This window comes from Trematomus bernacchii, unplaced genomic scaffold (assembly GCF_902827165.1).
Source record: "Trematomus bernacchii unplaced genomic scaffold, fTreBer1.1, whole genome shotgun sequence".
Taxonomy (NCBI): domain Eukaryota; kingdom Metazoa; phylum Chordata; class Actinopteri; order Perciformes; family Nototheniidae; genus Trematomus; species Trematomus bernacchii.
Window position 1 is genome coordinate 1,337,880 of NW_022987615.1, and position 27,503 is coordinate 1,365,382.

Consider the following 27,503-nt stretch of genomic DNA (forward strand, 5'->3'; position numbering starts at 1 on the left):
ACTTTAAACATCCATGACTTAAACACTTTATCCAGGATAAAAGCCACATAGCTGCACCTGCAAGGTGAATACAGCTGGCAACAGAAAAAGTGGGTTTATGATATCACTGCCCCGTCCAAGACACGAGTGGATCTGACTTTAATTACATTTGACTCGAGTGTTTCGTCAACTTAATGTGTTGCTTAAAATAATACTTCTGCATACAGTATGTGACACTGTGAGTGTTGCACGGCCAGATACGGCTCAAGAAGCTGACTCAAATAAGGAAATATATGATACATTATGATGTGATATGATATGAATGATAATGGGACACATCGACGTCTGCACTCACAGTGCCGCGGACTGTACTTAATGTTACTCTGATCCGGTTACTTATGTTGTGGCAGATATTTAAGTAAGCTTTCTTAACGCTAATGTTATAATAGTTTGATTGCTCTGAAGATGGGAGGGGATATTCTATTAATTTTCACGTTCACACAGTCAGTTGATTTTTGCCGGCCGTCTTTCCTGCAACGGCAGTTTTTCTGTATTTCCTCTATCCTGTAATATGACTTGATCGCTTTAAACTCCGCACACGGAGCTCTGATTGGTCAGCAGGCAGTGCTTTCACTGAGTTGATCTCTTAGCCTGCCACCTAACCTGCTCCGGAGCAGGTTTGCCGCTCAGCATAAGTTACCATGGAAATCTAGCCCGCTAAAAAGAGAACCAGCGTCGTAGGACCGGAAAGCCAGAGATTTCCCTGAAGTCAGCCGGCTAAGAGAAAATCCAGCTTCGTAGTACAGGCCTCTGGAGTATTGCCCCTCCCCTGAAGCGGTTCGAGATTTGTCTTGGCATATGAGAAGCGCTATATAAATTAAATGTATTTATTTATTTATTTTATTTTATTTAACTGATTTTTGAACACGGCACAAGTCTGCAAACATTGAAAGTAATCAAAGAAGACACACAGTGAACGCATCACAGAGGAGGACAGTGAACACATCACTTTGTTGTCCTCTATTGGGTTGTTCTGTTGTTTAAAGCCGAAAAGTGTGAGCTCAGATCAACTTTACACTCCCCGCCTTAAACAGACTTAACTTACACACACACACCCCCACACACACACACACACACACACACACACACACTCTCACTTAGAGTGCAGTGTGGGCCCCCAGAGGCCCCAGTGTATTGATTGGACGGTGTGTGTGTGTGTGTGTGTGTGTAATGAGAGCCGCGCTGCATTTGTTTTTAGCTTCAGAGTGGGAGGAGATGTGGCACTGCGGCAAGAAACACACACACACATTAATACACACACTGACAACGACACAAACACATGTATAGGTCCAATCAAAGATGTTCATGTCTTTATATAGACACACACACACACACACACACACACACACACACACACACACACACACACACACACACACACACACACACACACACACACACACACACACACACACACACACACACACACACACACACACACACACACAGTAGGAGTCTGTAATGAAGAAGAATCAGCTTTAGGTCTGATTACAGCATCACTTTTATAATCATTCTTTCTTTGAGTAATTTGTTCATTTATTTCCGTCTTTATTCCATTACTTTGTTCTTCTAGTTCTTTCTCTGTGTTTCTGTTTGTTATTCAATACGTTTCAGGCTCTTTTTAATCATTATACTGTTGGTCCTGTTCAGTTAATCCACAACTTGGTTCCAGACTGAAACATCTCAACACATTTGTGATGGATTGTGCAGTTCGTGTTACCCTGAGGATTCATTGTTATTCTAATGTGTCCAAATACCTGCAGATCTGTTTGCATTCCCACTAGCCTCAGCTGTAGAAGTGTTTTCTACAAATTGGTGCTTAAACTTTTAACCATTTATTCGATTTTCGTGAAACACAAAGGCAAAAGTGAAGCATGGTCAAAGAGCGAGCCGATTACATTTTGAAGTTTCCACGAATCCCAGTTTGAATCCACTTCCTTTAACGTTCCTAACAGAGCCTTGGCGTGCCCTTCACGTTACTTTAATGCACAGGTGAGTGTGTGTTGTTGGCTCTATTGTTGAGTGTGTGTTCAGACATAAGAGCCAGACTGACCTGACTACCAGGTCACATGACCCTGCTCTCCGTCTACCCCCCCTCTCTTTCTTTGCTATGTGATCTGATTGGTTTTAATGAGGTTCATCAGTGCAGTGGGATCCAGTTCCCCTCCTGCTGACTCACTATGAACTCTAACTGTTACCTTTTCTGATAAAAATGTGTTTTATTGTAACATTTAAAAATATATATATACACATTTATGTAATAGTCTTAATTTAAAGGGTCAACTGATTTTTCTTGGTGTTTTTTCCATGTTATAACTGAGTGAAATTCTGATCTGAATGGGATGTTGTACCTTGATAACCATCCCGGGTCAGTTTCCATCCGGTCAGTGGAAACAGGCTGGACATTTTCCACTGCTGGAAACAGAAAGTGGAGAGAGAGTTTAAACACTTACAATAAATCTGTTGCAAGTATTATGTGTGTGCATCTCACAAAAACACATTCATATAAAGAATACAAGACAAGGGATCCTGTAAGAGCTAAATTGCTGACTCATTTCCAGCTTTTAAGACTCATTCCTACACCACTCTATGACTCTAACATGAGATTCAGGATTACAAACGCTTTTCACAGTTTTATAAATGATAATTGTCGAATCAAATTATCATATAATCATTTAAAACATATAGTCTTATACTCTGATTGCTTTTTACACGTTTACATTTTTAGTCTTGTAAGTGTTTAACAGAGACATATGTTATGGATTTACATTTCAGGAGGGCAAAAGGAAGAGTAAAAGGGGGATATAACAAATATTTATATATGTCGAATCGGGAGCGGAAGGTGTCGGCACGGCCGAAAAGACACGACGGTGCTGGACACACCAATCTGAGTAGGGCGACAGGACGCTCATCGACGGCCAGACATCTATCGACGGCCGAAATCGGTGTGTCCGGACCTTAAGCTGTGTTCTGGGTGCAGAACCTCTCTATCCTCTGAGGATGAAGTAGCTCTGTTCCTGCATTTGAGATCGATTTCACTTGTATATTGACTTTCTTTATGACTTTATTAAATATAACAAAAGACAAACTTTGTTCATGAATCATTTATCAGTTTCTCTTAAGAATTTCCTCCACAATAATCAGCTAAATGATGTGCTAATACATTGAATGTAAGTACTACAGCAGTCCTGTTTCCATGTATTTATCTCTGCTGCATCACTACAGCAGACAGCTGGCTCCTGAACACCACACGCTGCTGCCTAATGAATGTTTAGTCAAACAAAACGCCAGAGGCTCCCAGCTGACGTCTGACAGCCGACACGAGCTGAATCTGGGGCGGGAGCCAAGCCTCCGACAGACTGATCCGCAGGTAGATAAGGATGACAGGTAGACTGATGGACAGACGCACAACATAATAAAGCGTTGGCCCTGAACGCCTCGCAGACAGATCTACAGCTGAGCCGACACACAGGACGCAGTCAGGCTCGTTTAATGACAACAAGATTACTGGGTCATTTAGTGAGGATGGAAACCAAAATATTTAGAGCTTTTAATGCAATAAAAGTACTAATAACACATTGTGAATACTCCACCACAATAAAGGTCATGGATTCAACACTGTTTTTAAGTAAAGGTAGTATTTAGTAAGTAGTACAGTATGTGTCCGAATAAAAGTGAAAAGTATTAATTGTGCAGAAAAATAAAGTACTTAAAGTAGGGTACTGATTGTGTTGTAAGTTATCTAAGTATCTAAGTTTGTATCAGCACAAAAAGTTAAAGTATTGAATGTGTAGGAAAATAAAGTGAAAGTACTTAAAGGTAGGGTCGGTAATTTTGGAGAAACCAGCTCGAGATCGCTAGAATTTGAAAATACACAGCAAGAAAAAATCTGCCACTTCCTTACAGAGCTCCTCCTCCAACACACACGAACGCGCACATGACCAATGAGGGCACGAGATAAGTTTGTGCACAGATGGAAGGCTGACAGGCAGGTAGGCCATCCAGTTATTTTAGCCGGGCCGGTATGATTGGTCGTGCTTTTTACAGTACTACGGCTTCCACAGATGAACATTTTTTTAATGGATTTTCTGTCAAAGCACTTAAGATATTCATTGCTATCGGGATGTTAAGAGCATTCCATGGAATATAACAAAAAGTGTATCTCGAGCCGGTTTCTCAAACTTACCTTTAAAGTAAAATAACTGATTGTGACTAAAATGTAGTTAAAATACTTAAATTAGAAGTGCAGTTTGTGCAGAAAATATAGGTAAAGTATTCAAAGTTATCATAATGATTGTGCATTAAAATGTAGTGAAAGTACTTAAGTTAAAAGTCTTCATTGTGCATTAAAATGTGTATTTAAAATACGTAAAACATACTAAAAAGTACTCCAAAAAACATTCAAAATCATCCAGGGTTTTTCTGGTTTTCACTGGACATGAATGAAAAACGGTGAAAGTAACTTAAGCTTACAGACAAGAGTAGTGGAGTGAAAAGTACAATATTTACCTTTTAGGTGATGTGTACGACACACGGGAAATGGAAACACAGATGGAAAAAAAACTTTGTCTATAAAATCTCCAAAAATAGTAAAGAAATGTCCGAAAAGTTTCTCAAAATCCAAGCTAATGCCTTTAAATTTTATTTTTAAAACTTTTAATTTAACTTAAATATTTAACATATATTCAGTCTCCTATGATATAAACAGAGAAAAGCTGAACCTATTTAAGAGTCTGAAAACAGCAGTGTCTGCTATTATACTGTAGCCTCCAAAAACATCTCGGTGGATCGACTAAACGCGTCACCCCTTAACAAAGACAGAGTACAAAATCTTAGTTTTTTAGGTCATAGTTATTTAGAATTCAACTAAATATAAACATAAGCAGATGATTGATGGTGCCGCAGTCAGCCTGAGGACAGAGAGGAGTTGTATTTCCGTACAGTGAGTCCTGCAGACAGAGGGTCAGGTTACAGAGAACACACAGTCTGAACAGGTAGAAGGACAGGTGAGGCAACACACACATGTTGTTGTTGGTCTGTGTGTCGGTACAGTACGACACAAAGAGAGGATCAGCTGGGCAGACATTCAGGAACACAGGGTCGGGTTTCTGTGGAGTTTCCACTGACAAACACTCAAGATAATACAGTACAAGTAAAAGTATTACATTCAAAATCTCAATTATCAGATAAATGTACTTAAAGTAACAAAAGTGAAATCATTATTCTGCAGAAAAGAGGCCTCTATTTGTCAGAGGTGTAAAGTCACTAAGTAGATTTACTCAAGTATTGTACTTAAGTACACTTTTGAGAAACTTGTACTTTACTTGAGTATTCCCCTTTTGAGCTTCTTTGTACTTTTACTCCACTACATTTATGTAATACCTTTAGTTACTTAACAGATTTGGATTAATGATGTGAAATATAATCATATATTATTGTGAAATGGACCAATCTGCACAATGACTACTTTTACTGTCGCTACTTTAACTATATTTTGATGATAATACTTTTCTAGTTTTACTTGAGTAACATTTTGAATGCAGGACTTGTACTGTAACAGAGTATTCCTACACTCTGGTACTTCTACTTTTACTCAAGTACAAGATCTGAGTACTTCTACTTTTACTCAAGTACAAGATCTGATTACATCTACGTTTACTCAAGTGGAAGATCTGAATACTTTTTCCAGTGGTGGGAAACAGTATTCAAGTTCTTTACTTGAATTAAAGTAATAATAGTACCACACTGTATTTACTGTGTTTACCCATAACCCCAGTAGACAGACAGCAGGTGTATATGACCTACCTTTTTTATTTAAAAAGTGTTCCTCTCTTCTCAACGGAGGTGAAGCCGTTAGTATACGTCTCTCAGCATCTGTTTTCCAGCGGTTTTTGACACTCCCTTCATCACTGTTAGCAAGCTAACCCGGAGCTAATGCTAATAGCAACACCTGTATGCTAGCGTTCGCCAACGGCCCGAAGTTACCATTAACTTTTGTTTTATTATCATCACAATGAGAGTAACAGAACCCTTTTAGTATTTTTTCTTAATTATCAAATTTTTTGTGACGATAAACAGAATATATTTCGACTGGTTTTGAGAGTTGTTGTAACAGTAAATAGCTTCACCTGCTCCAACTGTCACCGGTCCGGGTGCAGTACCACTTCTCACCATATAATTAACACTATCAGTCTCATTGACAAGCCAGGGAGCGCTATTTCACCACTTTAAACTAGAAAAACTGGAAAAAACGTTTTGAGGTCCTTTCTCCACGTCATTTGATTACCTACAGATTGAGGTTGTTAGTAAAAAATCAAATTAACTGATACATTACAATTTATATTTGTAGACAAGACTCATTGATCCTAGTTGGAATCCATCTTAGCTGCAAAATCAAACACCTGATAACATAAAATAAATAGTTAAGCTTAATGTGCTGATTCAGGAGGAAACATGTTCCTTGAACACCAACTGTGTGTGTGTGTGTGTGTGTGTGTGTGTGTGTGTGTGTGTGTGTGTGTGTGTGTGTGTGTGTGTGTGTGTGTGTGTGTGTCGGTTTGTGATCTTGAATTTCTATGTTCTAACCTCCACCCAATGACTGTTATATTTCTTGGATATACATGAACAAAAAATACATACAAACAGAGCCCCAACTTGACACCCAAAACCAATAAGATATTCAAAATACTTACTTAAAATGAAAAATAAAATAGACCCAAATGACTTAATAGACACAACAAAAGGACCCAAAGGAGACACAAAGCAATAACAGGAGGAGATTGGCTATTAAAAAAACAAACTACAAAGAGACACAAAATGAAAACGAGATAACAAATTACAACAAATGGCTGACAGACAGAAAGACAGTAGGAATGACCATACAGTGACTCAAAATTACTATAGAGATTCAAAACAACTTCAAAAAGACTCAAATTGACTGAACAGAGAATAAAAAAACTGCAAAGACACTCGTAATGACACAAAATGAGGAAAATGACTACTTGACAAGAAAATGACAAAGAAATAACAAAAAGTGTCCCCTAAGACAGACAGATAGACAGACCTGCTTCCTCCGAGCGTTCATTCTAATTAAAACCACATTTCTTATTTCTTAGAACTCATCATCCACTTCCTCCCCTTCAATTAACCCCGGCACCGGCCAATCAGGCGCTATCTCGTTAAGGCGGACCCCGTCACCCCTCTAATCTGTCTCTCTCTCTCTCTGCGGGACAGGAAGTGCCCGGCAGCTAATTAGAGCCCCCCCCCCCCCCTCTGAGGGCCCCAAACTCCTTCACCTCCATCACTAAAACTTTACTGAGAGCAGGAAGAGTTTTTAATCAACAAAAACAGAGAGCATTGTGGGAGCTGATGTAGTGTCACCTGCAGAGAAAAACAAAAGCAAACTTCATTCAACTTTCTGCCGATTTGGTGAGAAAAATTAACCCTCACTTTAAAGGTCCCATGTCATGGCCATTTCTACTGATCATAATTCCATTGTTGAGATCTACTAAAATAGATTTATATTGTGCAATTTTCCAAAATCACATTGGTTTCTCATACAGCATCTCTGTGTAGTATGTGTATTCACTCTCTGTCCTAAACGGCTTGTTGGAGCTCCTGCCCCCCCCCTCCCTATGAGCTCAGTGGCCGTCTGCGAGACAGCGAGACCAGCCCGAACACACACACACCCGCAGCCTGGCTGGGAGTTTGTGTGTGTGCTCACACACCGACTCACAGCCTCGCCGCGTCCCGCCGTCTCAGGGAGGAGAAATCGGTGGAGCTGCAGCTGAGAAAAGATTGAGTGTGTGTGTGTGAGGAAGTCCGCGTAACGTAACGGCTCCGCGGACGTAACGTAACGGCTCCATGGATTGGTCCATTTGGACCAATGGGTCCATTTGGGTATGGGCACGTCACTGTACCCAGGAAGAAAAAGAGAAATGTCCAACGAGGCGTTCTGGGGCAGCATCGACAGGTATTTTCTGTGTTAGAGTTTTACTCGCTACAGGGTGTACTTTGAGGGTTTGTGACTCTGCAGACCGTTTACATGCAGAAAAAGATACATAACACACAAGGGGACGGGTAATAACCAGAAAAGCATGACATGGGACCTTTAAGACAATAACACCAAAAATGCTTCTTCTCCCTTCATTCCTCACTCCTTTATTAAGCATTCAGTCCAGGAAGTAGACAGAGCCCGTCAGAAATACAATTGATTCTTGTTCATTTGTTCTGCTTTTTTTTACATATATAAACTTTACTTAATTCACAAACATAACATTAAGGTTAATAAAGTAACATCTTATCTGGTAACATCTAATAACCCTAAAAACCACAGAAAATATTGATAGTTTATAAAGTAAGTAAGGTATTAAAAGGATAATCATTAGCTCTGTTTAACTTGGGCTACTGTTGATCATTGATAATTCACTAAAACTAGATTTAAGCTCAATATATTTTCACATTTATAGTAAACAATTTGTCCTGAAATGTGTGAACATGCAAAGGAAAACACGGACTCATCGTCTCCAGACAATAATTTTTATATCATATTTTCTCATGTTGCAATAATTAGCGTCATAATCATCAGTCTCATAAATAGATCGGTTGATTCTTCATACAGTTAGAAGTCATATCACAGCGTGTATATATATACAGATTTAAACAAACAAACAAAGCAACGGGCCGAGTCACTGTCCAGCACATAGACCGATCCCGCTCAGTCAGTCTCAGTGAAAGAGGGAAAACTTTTAAGCGTTTTCAGTGCAGCTGAAACCTTAATTGTTAAGTAATTAAAATTTGATTTACAGTATGACATCAAGATCATATTTCTCTACATTTACCTTCATTTCAATATTTAATAATGCCTTCAAGTTTGGGTCTTAAGGATCTGAGGTTGAGTAAAAGCTGCCTGAAAACAAGTCGAGTTTTTCTCACTCGCTCTGAGAAGTTCAGACTGAAATGTATATTCCTTTGCAGTGTACAAACAAAAAAATAAAGCAGAAATGTTCAGGCAGTTACAACATAATGCTACAAGCATAATATCCAGGATTTAGTCAGAGCCCGGTCACCAGAAGCAGCCAGTGCAATAGGTTCAGTCCAGGATGTAGTCAGGGTCCAAGTAGCAAACAAAGGTAGAGCCAACAGTTAGTGTGTGTTAAAAAGTCTAACTTCATCCATTTTTGTTACAGATTTCAAGATACAGTCAAAATAATAAGATACGTTGTTTCAAGCAGGAAGTAGACCGAGTCCAACAGAAAACATGGAATAGCAGGCTGACAGTTTCACTTTTCTTTTTTTTTTGTTGCACCATTTGGTGTTCCCAGTAGGGATGGAAATAAGTCACAACAAAATTAATAGTGCAAGACAAACAGTTCTTGTGATTCAAGAGCGCAGAATTATCCAAAACAAACAAAGCAAATTGACAAGACAGTCTTTTCAGTTTTCATTTTCCAAACCAGACTTAAATAAACCAGACGCCCCAGAGGACTGACTTTTTAAAAAGCAAATTTCTTTAACTAATTGTATTCTCATATATCAGAAAAATAGTGAATGTGTCATTTTTGCATGCACTTAAATTCTAATTATTCTGATACATGTATGACTTCTTTCTTTTTGGATAAAACCCCGAAACCACCAAGTCTTAAATGCATTACAGTCTTTAAAATCCAGCAAATAGACTGAACCATGTCACATTCCTGTAATGAAACGTATTCAATGACAGGAGACGGAGGTGGATTTCCAACAAGGATTTGTTTTTCATTGCAGATTTTGGAACATGAATAAAAAAAAGGTAAAAGTTCCACATAATAACCGGGAAACAAAAACGTGTCTTTCCAACAAACAACCAAAAGACACAAAACATGTTCAGGAAATACCCATGGCCCAGAAACAACCACAAAAACAATATTCAATCAGTTAACATATGAGTAAAGTTTGTTTTTGCTCCATGACATAGCCTAGGCCGATGAACACACATTGATTAAATGAGTTCAAGTGAGTTTTTAGAAAATATGTCGCACATTATAATTTGCGTTGAATGTTGTTAGCAGGAGATAGCTTAACATGTTTCATTTTTAGAGAAACAAGAGTTGTTATTTCTGCAAAGCTACAGACTTTTCGTACATTTCTCGGTCACTGATTATTTGTTGATGTAGCTAGTTATAGTAGCTCGACTAACTGCCATGTATAAATTAAAATCGTACTCTATTCCCTTTATGTTTTTGTGTCTAAGAGATGTAAAGGGGCAACCGTTTATCCAATATCGATAAAAAATGCCATACTATCAAATTTGCCATTGGTCACTTTGGCAGAAAAACATAAGAAAATAGAGAAAAGGTGAACAAAAAACGTTTTACCATTTAACAAACAGCTCCACTAACTTATTATTTGTTACTTTAGGTTTCCGTCACATTGCATGGCTTTCATCATCAGGAAGAAGAACTGAAATAATCTCTGTTACATCCGAGGAGATATTATGAAATGTGGCTGAAATCTTGGGTCAAATTTCAGTTTTGAAGAAGGGAAAAATGATCTTAAACGTCAATGAAATCGTAGTTTCTGTCGGTTATGAATCTCTGCAATCCAGGTCATAGACAGACCCCACGGGGCATTTACTACTGAAGTATTTAGCTGCAGACAGGAAGCCCAGTAAATAGCCAGATCACAACAGAGTTACTGCACATAAACAATGAAATAAATCATTCATTCAGTTATATACCAGGCAACTGTTTTCCAGGACATAGCCCGGACCCATAAGCCAGACATTAGAATCTTAAAGGTGCTTTTCTGAAATCACCTTCGGACAGAAACAAGCATAAAGTAAAGCGTTACAGTCAGTTACAATGTTTGTTTTCCAGGTTGTAGCCAGGGCTCAGAGGAACTGAGTGGTGCAGTCTAATTACAGTACATTCAATAGCAACACAAAAGAGCTGACCAAACTTTTCCATTCCCGTCTTGTCTTTAGTTTCTTCTTCTACACCTTTCAAAACCGGTCTGAGGTCACAAACGCAGGGAATGAAAGAGGAAGAAATGCTGTTTCCAGGTTTTAGTCTGAGCCCAGCCCAAACTCTCCAGCTGAGGTGATCAACAGTAGTGAGAAGGAAGGGAAGGGACGGATGTTTCCAGGCGATAGTCTCATCTCGATCCGGCAGCACCGCCACCAGGATTCTCTTTACTGAGACGGACTAATTCCTGGGACAAAAGCTCCAGGTCCTGCAGAGAAAGTGGTTATTTTACAATTGAGCTGCCACTTACAAATATTCTGTCTGTTGATTTATCTGTTTTGATTGATTTCTGGTGTCTATAATATGTCGGACAAGTGGAAAAAGCGTGGTCTTCAAATGTCTTGTTTTATCTTAACTGTTGGTTTAGTGATATTTCGAAAAAGAATAAAAAAAAATCCGTGAATATATTAAAGTACGAGCTGACCAATATTATGATTCTTCGTGAAACTTGCATTTATGTGAGATAGGCAAAGTGTTCATCAATTAATTCAACGTAACATGGGATTAGTTATTTATGTAAAAACATAATTTTGGGGGTAAAGTTTGCCTTTAAGATATCTTTCTGAAAATACTTTGTGGTTAATTTTAGATTTATAAAACAGTTTTTTAAAGGTAGGGTAGGTAATTTTGAGAAACCAGCTCGAGATCGCTAGAATTTGAAAATACACGACCGGAGAAAATCTGCCACTTCCTTACAGAGCCCCTCCTCCAACACACACGAACGCGCACATGACCAATGAGGGCACGAGATAAGTTTGTGCACAGATGGAAGGCTGACAGGCAGGTAGGCCACCCAGTTATTTTAGCCGGCCCGATTGGTCGTGCTTTTTACAGTATTACGGCTTCCACAGATGATATTTTTTAATGGATTTTTTGTCAAAGCACTTAAGATATTCATTGCTATCGGGATGTTAAGAGCATTCCATGGAATATAACAAACAGTGTATCTCGAGCCGGTTTCTCAAACTTACCTACCCTACCTTTAACTGTCCTGTTTTCTCCAAAATAGTTATGGACAGGTATTGTTCTTTGGTGTCTGATGGGGGCAAACCAACTGGTAGAGATTGCGTTAGCAGCTGTGAAACTCACCTGATATTGAAAACTTTAGCTGAGCACGTATTGAAACTCTCTCAATCTGAACATTTACATTTATAAAACTAGCGAAGCGACAAACAGAAACCGTGTATCTCGTCTGTTTACTGCAGTCTGTGTGTGTGTGCGCGTGTGTAACCTGGACCTCCCTCTGGGTGATGTGTCCTCCTACACACTCCTCAAACACGGCTACACCCCCCGCTTCACACACCAGACATGTTTAAAACGGTGCTGTTCTTGCTCATTGTCATGGGAACAGTTACCACCACCACTTAACTATGCTCCACACACACACACACACACACACACACACACACACACACACACACACACACACACACACACACACACACACACACACACACACACACACACACACACACACACACACACACACACACACACACACACACACACACACACACACACACACACACACACACACACACACACACACACACACACACACACACACACACACACACACACACACACACACACACACACACACACACACACACACACACACACACACACACAGCTGATTTAAAGCCGTTACGTAACGTTGTCTAGCATTGAACTACATTACCCAGAAACCCTTTGATGCAGTGATGTCACACTGCTCAGTTCCCTCATTTATTTATGTTTCTGTGTGTGTTGAATGTTTGTATGTAATGCTTAAACAATAAATCAATGACATAAAATGTATTGATGACAATGTTTGCAACAAAATACACATTTAATCGACAAAAATAAAATATTTGGATTTTTTTGGACAAACAAGACATTTTACAAGGATATTTGTGTGTGTGTGTCCGTGTGTGTGTGTGTGTGTGTCCCCGTGTGTGTGTGTGTGTCCGTGTGTCCGTCCGTGTGTCCCCGTGTGTGTGTGTTACCTTCTGCAGGTGCATGTTCTTGGTCAGCTGCTCCTCCAACATGTTCTGCAGCTTCTTGTTCATCTCTCTCAGGTTCTCGTCTCCCGGCTTCACCAGATCTCGCAGCACCGAACCCAGACCGCCTCTCTCCGCCAGAACGCCTCCGAGACCCCCGTGACCTCCGTGACCTCCAACCGCACTGCCCGAAAATCCTAGGAAACGAGAAGAGGACTGAGTGTCTCCAGCAGAATCGATAAGAAACTCTCTCAGTTTGTTCTTGTGAGATTTCCACTGAGACGAGTGGAAGTTCCTCTGCTGTCAGACTGCGAGAAGTTCATGTGGTCGTATCGTTCCCCTAAATCTCTCCTATATTTCTCTTAAACTGCTGTTGGAAAAGTTACAAATTGGAGATGTCAACTCCTGATGCACTATTACGTTCTTAACCAACCACACGTGCTCATTCCCTGCAGGTGAGCTGGAGGATTAATCCCACTTTTATCATGAATTGGAGGCGTGTGGAAGATTACCAGCACAAGTCACGCCCCCTAAACAACACATAACACTATATAAATGTAAATAGGCTGTAAGAAGTAGAAGAACTAAGGTATGGTTCCTCAAATGAATACAATAACATGTGTTTCGTTGCTATGGACAAAGAGTTTAAGGTACTGTTAAAACTTGACTTTATATTGACTGCTTTCTTGTTTCTTCTCAGACTTAAGAGAAAGCAAACATAAGGAACCTTTGGAGGATGCCAGGAATCAATGTAATACTTCAAAAGGAGGAACAGATGGTGGATACAAACATAAAACAGAGGGTCCGTTTATCCCTTCCTGCGCCTGGCCCAATGTAATGTGCATTAAACACAATAATAAAGCTGTAATGTGAACCTGTTACTACAGTGTTCCTGCAGGTATCGGCTAAAAAAAAAAACCCACTTTTTTAGAACCGTTTTAAGGACAGCTGATGCTCCCTTAAAGCTCCCAGCAAATACAACGAATCGTTTACAGAGAGCTGTCCGAAGGGGATGATACAGGAATAACAAAGATAAACAGTGAAGTGGGAATAAAGCTCTGTCTGAAGGGGAAAAGCTCGACTGCACATGGACAATCTGTTCGTGTCCTGATGGCCTCGTTGTTAAACCATAAGCAGTATCGTCCCAGCTCCCTCTCTCTCCTCGTGTTTCCTCAATCCATCAATCAATCAATCAGTCTGTCTGTCCTTATTGTCCTCGAGGGGTTAATTAAGTTGTCAGCCACATGGCATCAGTCCATCAGATCAGATAACAACACTCAGAGTGTTCAGTTACAGCAGCAGCTCTGTGAGGCTCTGTTAGCACACACTGTATAGTTTAGCACGTTAGCATGCTAGTAGCTCATTAGCAGAAAGATACAGTTTAGATGACGCAGATGATCTCATTAATTATGCAGGAATTTGTTCATGAAGCAAAGTACTGTACACAAGATAATGTTGGGGTACCAGATGATCACCAAAGTTATGGATCAGTATTCATATTTACTTTGAGGGCAACGTGAATAATAAACCACATTTCCTCACGATCCATCCAGGAGTTTGGACAAAAGTAAAGAAACACTTTAACATCCACAGCAACTCTAGCATGAATAACATCAACTCCTTAAAGAGGCCCTATTTTGTTTTTGGGGTTGTCCCTCTCCTGTAGTTTGTTCTATAGGTTTGTGTGCATGTAAATCAGGGGTGTCAAACTCAAGGCCCGGGGGCCAAATCTGGCCCGTGACTTATTTTTATGTGGCCCCACAAGAGCTTGCAAAGAATATAATATGTTTATTATACGGTTACATGCCGATTTACAGAAGCACGTTGCCCATAAACTACATGTCCCACAATGCATCTCAAATTTGACTTTTTTCTCAGAATCTGACTTTTTTTTCAAAATGTTACTTTTTTTTCAAAATGTCCCTGAAGAGACTTATGAAGTTATTACCCTATCCGATAATAATCCAATGCAGAGGCAATAATGTAATATAATACATTATTTTATATATATTAAATATTTATATATGTATTTTTATATAGTCTTATATATAAAACTGGCCCTTTGAGTGCAACCATGATGCGAATGTGGCCCGAGATGAAATTGAGTTTGACACCCCTGATGTAAATGGTCTTCAGATACATCATGTGATATCCCAAATTAAGTGACTGCATCTTTTGACATTTTATCCACGTCCTACAGTTTATTGCTGCTCTGAATGTGTCGAAAATGTGTGTGTGTGTGTGTCCTCGTTGAGGGCTGTAAACGTGCAGACAAACTTAACGTTGGGGATAGTCTAACTTCTGGCATGTAAACAGATTTTAGGTATGTAAGTATGTTTATCCAACTGGGAGTCTGATAATCTGTCCGTATACTTTGGGCCACATGCTGTGTACGCTGTTCTTCTGCAGCTTCACTAATGACCCTCCTCCTCTCTGTTTCTCTCTGCGAGGCTCTGACCTCCCGCTGTAACGACATGATGAATGTGATGTTTGCAGAAAGCTGACAGGAAACAGATGTCGACGCTCCTCAGGAGTCCACTACCTGTCAGACGAGCTGAGGGGAGTCATCAGAGAGCTGCTGATTTACAGGCGGGGTACTTTTATTAAGTTGTATTTACACAGCAGGAAGTGAAGAAATAGTTTGGATTTTTAAATGGTTTTGGTTGCATGTGAGCTGATGGAAGACGAGAGGAGGAGATACGAGAGGAATCAATGGAAGACAAGTTGGGAGTTAAGACAAGATAGGAAAGGATAAAAGGGTATGACATGGACTCTTCACACCACCACCATCACCAAAAAAGCTCGACAGCGGCTCTTCTTCCCCTGCAGGCTGAGGAGGTTCAACATGGACTCCAGGATACTCTGCAACTTCTACAGGTGCACCATAGAGAGCATCCTGACCTTCTACAGGTGCACCATAGAGAGCATCCTGACCTTCTACAGGTGCACCATAGAGAGCATCCTGACCTTCTACAGGTGCACCATAGAGAGCATCCTGACCTTCTACAGGTGCACCATAGAGAGCATCCTGACCTTCTACAGGTGCACCATAGAGAGCATCCTGACCTTCTACAGGTGCACCATAGAGAGGATCCTGACCTTCTACAGGTGCACCATAGAGAGCATCCTGACCTTCTACAGGTGCACCATAGAGAGCATCCTGACCTTCTACAGGTGCACCATAGAGAGCATCCTGACCTTCTACAGGTGCACCATAGAGAGCATCCTGACCTTCTACAGGTGCACCATAGAGAGGATCCTGACCTTCTACAGGTGCACCATAGAGAGCATCCTGACCTTCTACAGGTGCACCATAGAGAGCATCCTGACCTTCTACAGGTGCACCATAGAGAGCATCCTGACCTTCTACAGGTGCACCATAGAGAGCGTCCTGACCTTCTACAGGTGCACCATAGAGAGCATCCTGACCTTCTACAGGTGCACCATAGAGAGCATCCTGACCTTCTACAGGTGCACCATAGAGAGGATCCTGACCTTCTACAGGTGCACCATAGAGAGCATCCTGACCTTCTACAGGTGCACCATAGAGAGCATCCTGACCTTCTACAGGTGCACCATAGAGAGCATCCTGACCTTCTACAGGTGCACCATAGAGAGCGTCCTGACCTTCTACAGGTGCACCATAGAGAGCATCCTGACCTTCTACAGGTGCACCATAGAGAGCATCCTGACCTTCTACAGGTGCACCATAGAGAGCATCCTGACCTTCTACAGGTGCACCATAGAGAGCATCCTGACCTTCTACAGGTGCTCCATAGAGAGCATCCTGACCTTCTACAGGTGCACCATAGAGAGCATCCTGACCTACAGGTGCACCATAGAGAGCATCCTGACCTACAGGTGCACCATAGAGAGCATACTGACCTTCTACAGGTGCACCATAGAGAGCATCCTGACCTTCTACAGGTGCACCATAGAGAGCGTCCTGACCTTCTACAGGTGCACCATAGAGAGGATCCTGACCTTCTACAGGTGCACCATAGAGAGCATCCTGACCTTCTACAGGTGCACCATAGAGAGCATCCTGACTGGCTGCATCACGGCCTGGTACGGCAGCTGCACCGCCCTCAATCGTAAGGCTTTACAGAGGCTGGTGAAAACTGCACAGAACATCACCAGGACGGAGCTGCCATCCATGGAGGACCTTTACTCCCAGCGGCTCAGGAAGAAAGCCCTCCGGATTATAAAAGACCCCCACCACCCCAGCCACGGACTTACAGGATTGTTTTTTCACCACAAGTCACATTGTGTTATTAGCCTTTTAGTTTTTACTTTATAAAGTAGTTCCTGCTCCTGCTGTTTTAAATCCTCTACTGCGTTTATAATCGGTGCAATGCATCATGGGGGATCAGAGGGGGCCTCTACCTGCTGTGACCTCCTCCATCATTAGTAAAATACCACATATACATTAATGTAGCTGTAATATTAATCCAGAAGCTGTAGAGATATATAATAGTCAAACAATTGAATGCACATTGATTCTTTTACCTCAGGTTTTGAACGCAGTACTTGCAGTGGAGTATTATCCCAGCGTGTAATTGTACTGCAGTTTCTGATCTGATTACTACTTTGTTTCTGAGCGTGAGCTGCTGACGTGCCCTGAAGCAAGGCACTAAACCTCCAACTGCTCTCCACAGATTACCACTGCTGCCTAGCAACGCTACAATAACGGCGACACGCTCGGTCGCGTTTTCACGACAAGTTTTAACTAAATGTAAATGAACACTGGATGTATGGAGCTGTGTGTGAGAGTATGACACACACACACACACACACACACACACACACACACACACACACACACACACACACACACACACACACACACACACACACACACACACACACAACACACACACACACACACACACACACACACACACACACACACACACACACACACACACACCACACACACACACACACACACACACACACACACACCACACACACACACACACACACACACACACAACACCACACAGCACACACACAACACACACACACACTACTGTTTTACTGCCCATTAGAATTTAACATTATTACAACTTTAGTTGGGAGAGAATATAGATATATATTAGAATTAAACCAGTCAAACTGAAATTGAAAACATGTGGAGAGAAAAACAGTTGGGGGTGTTGGTGCGGGGAGGTGTAACTATTTGTACATGAATGTAACACAGTCATTCACAGATTGTTTGTTTTTGGCAGAGAAACTCTCCATATGATCAGAAAATAAAGCGAGATAATTTACTTTTGGTCTTCCGTGTTATGTACTGACGATCGGACTAATTCAATAGCTATTAATTGTCCTTGTTTCTCATCATTAACGTCCAGCCCGTTGACTCTTTAATGTGTCTCTACTGTGGTTTATTTGAACATGATCATCAAGCGTTGAAATGAAAGGGAAAACAGAATTTAAAAAATACTGTAGTTCCTCTTATTGTACAGTTTGATAGAGCATGATTCATGTGTGTCTGCAGCGATGCTCATTATAAAGAAGAGGGGAGAAGAAGGGTGGAGGAGGAGGAGGAGGGTATTTAATTGAAAAATAAATCAGCTGATAGTTTGAGGAGTTATTAAAAAACACTTCACACACACACACACACACACACTCACTCCACATCAGTGTGCAGCTAAAAATAGCAGCACTGAACTCAGAGAAACATGAGAGAAAGACACACAGGATTCAAACAGAGAGATTAAATGTTGAATATTTCAGACTACTAACAGAGAGGAACCACAGCTCCATGTTTGCATCATTGGATCACATGGTGTTGTTCCTGTGGCAGTTTGCTCCATGTAAAGCTGTGTGGAGGTAATGGAGGCGGTGGATTCAAGTGGTCGTAACGAAGTGTCATGTTCAGATAAACGACGTGCTGAGGCGGCACACTCTCTGCTGACTGATGCACTTCTTATATATTACCTGGCTTTGTTCTGAGCACTGTGAACCAGGGAATCGTCATGTCGCATTGTTTGAAGTCAACGGGCTATTATAAGAGCTTGTAGTAAACGATTTGTCTGCTAAATAACAAAAGCAGCATTTTAGCATTTTAAAGATGCTGCTTTATATCAGCGATATATACTTTCTACATCACGTGAATGATTCAGTGAAGAGCTCCTTTAAAATGTGAGAAGTCTGAATGTGTGCAAAGGCGATGGAGATATTCCAACTAGAACTGCAGAAACTTAGGATCCTACATTTCCCATAATGCAACTGAATAGTATCTTTTTATAAGACCTTTTGACAACTTTCAAAACTGGTTTATAAAGAGTTTAATCTTTCTTACCTCCATTACTTACAGGAATGATTTTACTTAACACATTGCCCAACAGTAATCCACAGGACTAATAACACGCCTTTCAAATATTAGTTTCAGTCTTAATATTCTAGTCTCACATCTTCAAACTGTGGTCATCATACTGTTACATCTCATAATGTGTGTGTGTGTGTGTGTGTGTGTGTGTGCGTGCGTGCGTGCGTGTGTGTGTGTGTGCGTGTGTGTGTGTGTGTGTGTGCGTGTTACCGATGCGGCTGTCCATCACGTAGGTCTCTATGATGGAGCTCTTCCTGCAGATGTCTTCAGCCATCGACGAGCAGCTCACCTCCAGATGTTTCACCTGAAGGAGACAAATTAAAACAGTTTGTGTTCAGTCTGCTGAAGATGTTTCACTTGAAAGTAGAAATTCTACTTAAAGGTAGGGTAGGTAAGAATGGAGAAACCAGCTCGAGTGCGCTAGAATTTGAAAGTAGGCAGCCGAAAAAATCTGCCCCTTCCTTCAGACTTCCTTACAGAGCCCCTCCTCCAACACACATGAACGCGCACATGACCAATGAGGGCACGAGATAAGTTTGTGCACAGATGGAAGGCTGACAGGCAGGTAGGCCATCCAGTTATTTTAGCCGGGCCGGCTCAGATGATTGGTCGTGCTTTTTACAGTACTACGGCTTCCACAGATGACATTTATTAATGGATTTATCGTTAAAGCACTTAAGATATTCATTGCTATCGGGATGTTAAGAGCATTCCATGGAATATAACAAAAAGTGTTTCTGAAGTGAATTACCTACCCCACCTTTAACTTATTTTACTTTACTTAAACTACAACAGTATTACCGTACTTAATGTAGAGAATTGCCTCTAGATTCATGTATATTTTATTATCGGATTCAAATGAATGATGCATTAATGTCTTCATCTCTTTAACCGTACAGCTGGTAAGTATAGAGCATATTCTACTAGATGCATGTACTTCTACACAGTTCAATCCAAGATAATACACCATCATTTATCAGTTGATAAAGTAGTAACTAGAGCTTCCCAACAAATAAAATAGAGTAAAAAGAAACAAAAATCTATCTAAAATGTAGGGCATAAAGTAGGTGAAAATGGAAATATAAAAATGTTGAGGTACTTCTACTTTCCCTTACTTACAGTATTTGAGCAAATGTACTTATTTACATTAAAGCACTGGTCTGTTGTTAATCAAACATTAATTTTCTGACACACGTCTAATCAGAGTTTTGATTTGTATTCTAACAATCTAGTCTCTAATATATTAAAGAATGAAGTTTCAGAGCTCCAACAGCATCCAAGATTTATATTGTATTTTATAAGCTTTTACTACAACAAATGGAGTATTTTACATAGACTGTGTACATGGTATACTTCCTGAAAGCAGACAACTACTGATCAGAATTAAGTGCCCATAAATAATGCGTGGATCACCAATCAGATGAATTGTTGCAGCGTCTGCAGAGACACGGCCCTGACCCCTCAGAGGAAACATCAGAAATATTGAATGCTGCAGAGGATATTAATAATGCATCTACAAACATAACCCTCCTTCTAAAAACAGGAGGAACTTTTTGTTATCATTGACCCGACTGTCGACTCGAGGCATCAAGTGAAGTGGTAAAATGTCACGAGGCAGCGCGGAGACGTTACAGGAGGACAGGGTGAAGGTTTGATTGACTTTGTACACATCTTGATGTTGATTTTAATAAAGCGTTTCAGAGAGAGACTGACAAGTCTGTTTGCAGCTCAGAGTCTTATTGTGAACCCGGAGATGTTGAGGACCCCAAAGTTTCATGATAGAAATGTAAAGTAAGGGTCCCAAGCACATAGAAACTGCAGGACGCTAACTTGCATATGTTGGGCAATTTGCACAATTAGCATAAGTTGCATTAATTATCATATGCAAATAAATATTAAAAAATCTTGGCCACTATGGACCATTTTGGAGTGGTTTTTGGAGGTTATTGAGGATGTTGAATCCATTCCTGACATTTTCAGGATAAACAAATGGCAGTTTAAACCAGGAAGTGGCCATATTTGTACTCCTGATGGGCTGATTTTACGTTTAAAAGGGACTCAAAACTAAATGTTTGATCCTAAAATGTCCTCAATATACTTAAAAAACCACACCAACATTTTCCAAATCCGTCAAGCCATGTTTCTAGCTATTCCTATTTATGTCTGCATATAGATATTAATGCCAATATAAATGAAACTGTGCAAAATGCCCAACATATGCAAGATAGCATCCAGTAGTTTCTATGTGCTGGGGACCCGTACTGTACATTTCTAACATTAAACTTGTGTGTTCTCAACATCTCCGGGTTCACAGTGCAAGTAGACTAGTAGAGATGAAGACAGGTAATAAGTGGCTGCTCACCTTCTCCTCCAGCATCCATTTCTCCTGCTGCACCTCGGCCAGGCGCTGGAACAACTCCCCGACCTCGTCGTCAGATAACTCGGCCGGACGCTGAGACTGAGGGCTGCCTCCTCCAGACTGACACACAGAAAGGAGAAAAACGTTATTGGATATCAGACAAAGACAGTTTGTACAGAGGAAATGACTTCAGGTTCTTCACACTTGCAGCCTTTTAGGTGTGAAAACCTTAGCATGCTTCAATGAGAGTGCTTTTCGAGGGGTGCAGGAATGAGTCATCACTCTAGCAATCTCGGGTTAGGTTTTCTGAACGTGTTTGTGGTTGTAAACGTGAACTAAGGTCTTAAGAGATTTTAACGTTTTGCTCTACGGCAGTGTTTAAATGAGACGACTAAATGTCATCACGCCGAACATTAGCCGCCTTTAGCTTAGCGGTGGTCAGGGTTGGGAGGGTTACTTTGTAAATGTAATCAGTTACTGATTACTGATTACATGGCTCTGAAAGTAATCCGAATACAGTTACGTGTCTTAAAAAAGTAACGTATTCAGATTACTTTTGGATTACTTTCTTTTTCCATCACAGATGGGTATGTTTTGGTGAAGGCTACAGGAGACACAAAAAGCAAAAGGAAACTGAACGTGTTTTTACTGTTTTAATGGCTTATCAAGAGCACAACTGAAACATAACATCTGAAACGATGTAACAACATAATACACTTTTTGGGGATGCAGCTTGGGATGTGAGGAGTGAGGGACACGGCTTAGAACGGGCGTGTCGCCTTCTGTCCTGCCAGTGTTGGCAGGACATGAATTAAAATGTCGAACTCGGACTTCATTTTAAGGACATTTCGGCCAGGGGTGTAGAGCTATATTTGTTTACGCACCGGATTGGCAAAACAGGAGAGTGTGTGCACTGTGCACCAGTCTGCCTTGATCTATGAATTCATGTCCGTGACACTCACAGTATCTGCTGCCCACAGCTGTTTTATAGAAGGAAAACCTCCTTCACTTCATGAAATCTCTGCAGCACCAGGAGGCAGCGGGAGGGTTAACTCAGCCTCTGAGAAGAGGAGCGCGCACCGCCTTTCACGCACCGCCTTTCACGCACCGCCTTCACTGTGCTTACCTTCAGAAAGAATCATTAGAAAGGATAAAGAGCGACCGCAGGCTGATGTGTTTTAACCACACACACCTCTACACACACACACACACAATTTAAACGCAGACTTGTGTTCCTCCATGTTTCGTTGTTATTGTTTCACTGAGCGGACCCGCACATTTTTTTCAAACGCTCCCTTTTTTGGTCCATCTGCGGCGGTAATAGGTTTTGTGCGCTGTGATGATTCGGCTGTACCTTTAGTAATGAATATTAAATGTTGTGAGGAAATCTTTCCACCAATAATTCCAATAAGTAATCCAAAATGTATTCACTTCAGGTTTACGAAAGTAACTGTAATCAGATTACTCGTTTTTCAAATGTAACGCGAGCTGAATACAGTTACTTGATTTTTGTATTCTGATTACGTAACGCCCAGTGGCGTTTTTATATGTACAAAAGTGGTGGGGCACAAAAAACGTAGATGTCTATAAGCTTCTGCAGTGACGTGCAGTGATGTGCAGTGAGGTTCATGGCTGGTGAGGCACTGGCACTGACTCTTCAGGTTTACAAATATTATATTTTGACCTAAACCAAAATATAATATTATTTTCAAAAGCTTTTTTTGTCTGATGCTTCGATTAATTTTAAACAGACAGTTCAACAAAAGGATACCCAAAAAATGTCATTTTATCATTTAAATATTGAATTGTTCTCTCTTAGTAAGATCCCATTTTCAATAAAATGGAGGTCTTACCTTGACTTGAAGATGAAGTCCATTTGCCTATCCTTCTGGACAAACATTTCTATTACTTTTTTGTAAAAGTCCTCCTTATGTTCTTGTAGTTTCAAAAGTCTATCATAAATCTAATCCATAGATTTATGATAAAAAAATTAGGGTAGACATGTGGATGTTATCCGGCTGATCAAAACGTGCATTTATCTAACAGGTACGTTTCCCACAGATCTTATTTCGAGCTATTTTCTAAAATCCTCTGGAGAAATCTCATTGCTTTTTTGTGCTTACTTCCTGGTTTTAGGACGCGCCACTGCAGCTCTCTCGTCTCCTCTTCACACACCACACTTTTCGCGGCACACGTACTTACAGCCAATCAGCTCTGAATGATTTGAGATGACGTATGGTGGGGATGGTAGCTCCATGCCCCTCTGGTCATTATTTTTTTGCCACACACATTTCATTACAAAATACTCTGAGCATGCGCAGTGTAGTTTTTACAGTCACGTTCACTTCACAGCGAGAGGAAGGGGCATAATCAGGTTTTGTCCCACATGGCTCTAAACAGCTCAATAGGCACACACTGTGAGTGTAGACACACTAATTAGAAGAACACAGACTAAAACAGCAATGTACAGACGAATCAGATGACTAAACATGATCTTAAAATATATTTTATATATTTTTTTATTTATTTTTTTGCATTTTTGTAATCATTATTTGTAATACTTTCTGCTGACACTAGGTGGGGCTGTGCCCCACCTGCCCCTAATGACCAGTCGCCACTGGTAACGCCGTTACATGTATTCCGTTACAACCCAACCCTGGCGGTGGTGACGTGAAGTAGTTCCTTTATAACCTACTGTTAGCTTTTTACTTTGAAGATCATAAAGTGTTGTTAATCTGTGGAGATTATCCATCTGAACAAAACTGGAGGTATCATAAACGTATTTGCCCCAGAGATTATTTTCTGCAACAACCAAAAATAATATGGAAAAATCCAAATGGCTTTTATCGAGGGAACATTTGCGATGCTAACTTCCTACAAAAAAATCCCTGCACCACTTCCTATTTTGGGAATTGCACCTGAGACATCCTCTCATTTCCAATTGTACAAATATGGGAAAAAGGAAACAGTCATGGATTACAGAGAGTGTCTTTTATCACACAATTAGAGCTATAGTCAACCAAAGCACTGACAGACCAGGATATTGAATTCCAAATATTGTTTCATGTTTTAATTCATTGCATGTTCTGCTTTCTTTGTTCTTAGATCAAAGGCGGCATTTATACTTTGCCACATGGATTTGCAATGCTGCAATCAATTGTGAACTTGCCTCATGGAAACAGACGTAGTAACCAGTAGACATAGTCAGAACACTTTTTTTCATTTGAAATGCAGCCTTAGGAATTAAACATAAACTAGATTTTTTTTGATGACTGTACTGGGAGTTTGTTCAACGTGGTAAACAGCCACTTATTTGTCTTGTGACGCTGTTATTAATGACGACCGCCACAACACAGTAAACTGACCTGACGGCGGCCTCAGCAGAGTCTCGTGTTTTTGACAGAAACTCAGTTGCATAAACTGAACCTGTCTGCTCTATTTACAGTGTTTCTATCAATAGACAGACACACACACACACACACACACACACACACACACACACACACACACACACACACACACACACACACACACACACACACACACACACACACACACACACACACACACACACACACACACACACACACACACACACACACACACACACACACACACACACACACACACACACACACACACACACACACACACACACACACACACACACACACACACACACACCACACACACACACACACACACACACACACACACACACACACACACACACACACACACACACACACACACTGATGAAACAGTAAGGGGGTAAAAATAACAACAGAGGAACTTCAAAGACTCTGTTAAAATACAAGTAAAGTGTAATGATGATGCAAAAACAGAGAGAAGTTAAAATGGAAGGAGAGTTGAATGAAGGAGAGACAGCAAGAGAGAGAGGAGGATGATGGGATGTTTTCAGTTTAGTAGGTTTGGGAATCATTTCGATTTGAACCATTCTGATTCCTATTTTCTCAGGGGCGTGGTCAAAATTGATCACGTGTTTATTTCGCAGAAGAAACTCATCACTCTAACCCTAACCCTTTTAAAACTTCACTAGGCTAAAAAACGTGAATCTTTCCAAACTCTGTTTCACAGGCTCCACCCACCTTGCTCTGATTGGTCGGCTGGGACTCCTTCATCATGTCTCTGTAGGAGAAGGAGGAGACTGAGGACGAGTCTCCGGTGGGCTGACTCCGACTGGGACTGTTGATCTCTGACAGAACCAGCTCCTCCAGACCTGAAGAGAGAGAGATATTGGTCAACTATGAAGTTGTAAGGACAAGGGCAGAAGCAAAACTTATTTTAGCCACCTAAAGGACAAGACTTTTTTATGCTGAGGGGAAATTTCTTATGACAATGACTCCTTATGACTCCTTTTAGGAGTGGCACGTCACTTTAACACAGTTGACCGGCCCTGTAAGACACTCAACCCACTGTTAAATGCAGTGCACTGTCCCTTTAAGACACTGAACCCGCCCTTTATTATACTGCTCTGTCCTTTTAAGACACTCAACCCGCCCTTTAATGCAGTGCTCTGTCCCTTTAAGACACTGAACCCGCCCTTTAATGCAGTGCACTGTCCTTTTAACCTGTTAAGCCCTGAGCCTGTTTTTCAGGTCTCAGGCTCGAAAATGACATTCCCCGAACAAATGACCATATCTTCCCTTCTAAAAGGGTTAAATTAACAATCTTTTTTCTCAAAGTAATGATAAACCTGTGAGTTGGATGTAGACAAGTCAGAATCAATATATATGTTTTTTATTTTAAAGAAAATTCAGATTTTACATAGTAAAAAACTGTAAATTATAGTGTCCGTCCAAAAATTCTTTTTTACTTATAGTGAAAACTACCCTTGGATGATGGGTTAGTAGACTAAAAGCTTTAGGAATCCAAAGTACAACATATAATAAGTACCCTGTATCAAGATTGAAGCAAAACAAGTGAAATTTGACCTTTTTAGAGAGATTTAGCAAAAAGAAACCACTTCTGGGGTCATTTGGGTGGATTTTAAATATCTCTGGCCCCCCTTGCTCGATTTTGATGGTTGACACCTCTTTCTGACCGTTAGAGCCAATAGAATCGAAGGGGGAGTCCCCCACACACACTCATTGTGAAGAGAAAAGGTGGGGGCTTCGCGCATGTAATTTTGCATCAGAGTGAACCTATCTCTAGCTTTGACATCTGGAAACGGAAAAGCAGTTTTAATGCTTATGGATTATCATAAATCATTTCAAAGGGACACAGACACATTAGATTAACCTATGGATTAACTTCAGCAGCGTTTTTATCATTTTAATGCCATTGAAGACCACTTTGGAGAGACTACAGAGCCAAGGTAAAATTGTTAGCATTTTTAGCTACCTAGCGTCACCTGTTTTGATGTCCGTTTTTGCTTATAACGTCGCCATTTCGTATAATTCAGTGATAATGTGGGTGTCCAACGATTCTGTGTCACCTCACGATGAGAAACGATGTCATGGATGTAGAGAAGAGATAAATAATAAGGTTTTGTGAGTGATTTTCGGTGCAGTAAGGTGTTAGCATTTTTCGCTCGTTGCTAATTCAGAGGCTCAGTGTTAGCATTGTGGGTTTTATTTTGAAAAAAAAAAAAAAAAGATCAGTTAGATGAGTTTCTTTTCATTACATGGATATAAAACATTCATAGTTTATTAAATGAACATGCCCTCAGACACTGTTTCCTGCAAGATGTTGCGGCAGTGCCCCGGTACCGGGGTCTCTCGGGCTTAACAGGTTAAGACACTCAAGCCGCCGTTTAATGC

General features: G+C 40.6%; 1 protein-coding gene across 4 annotated transcripts in view; it reads right to left on the reverse strand.

Moving 5' to 3' along the window:
• Positions 1-8,561: 8,561 nt before the first annotated feature.
• The window catches only part of gripap1 (GRIP1 associated protein 1), a 54,006-nt gene continuing 35,064 nt past the window's right edge, over positions 8,562-27,503 (reverse strand). For all 4 annotated transcript variants that reach the window (XM_034132167.1, XM_034132168.1, XM_034132165.1 and 1 more), the window contains 5 exons: positions 25,830-25,960; positions 21,724-21,840; positions 19,572-19,665; positions 13,031-13,221; positions 8,562-11,250 (listed from right to left, as the gene is read on the reverse strand). In XM_034132167.1, the coding sequence (XP_033988058.1) occupies positions 11,173-11,250; positions 13,031-13,221; positions 19,572-19,665; positions 21,724-21,840; positions 25,830-25,960 (611 nt within the window). In that variant the 3' untranslated portion in view covers positions 8,562-11,172. The remainder of the gene's footprint in view (positions 11,251-13,030; positions 13,222-19,571; positions 19,666-21,723; positions 21,841-25,829; positions 25,961-27,503) is intronic.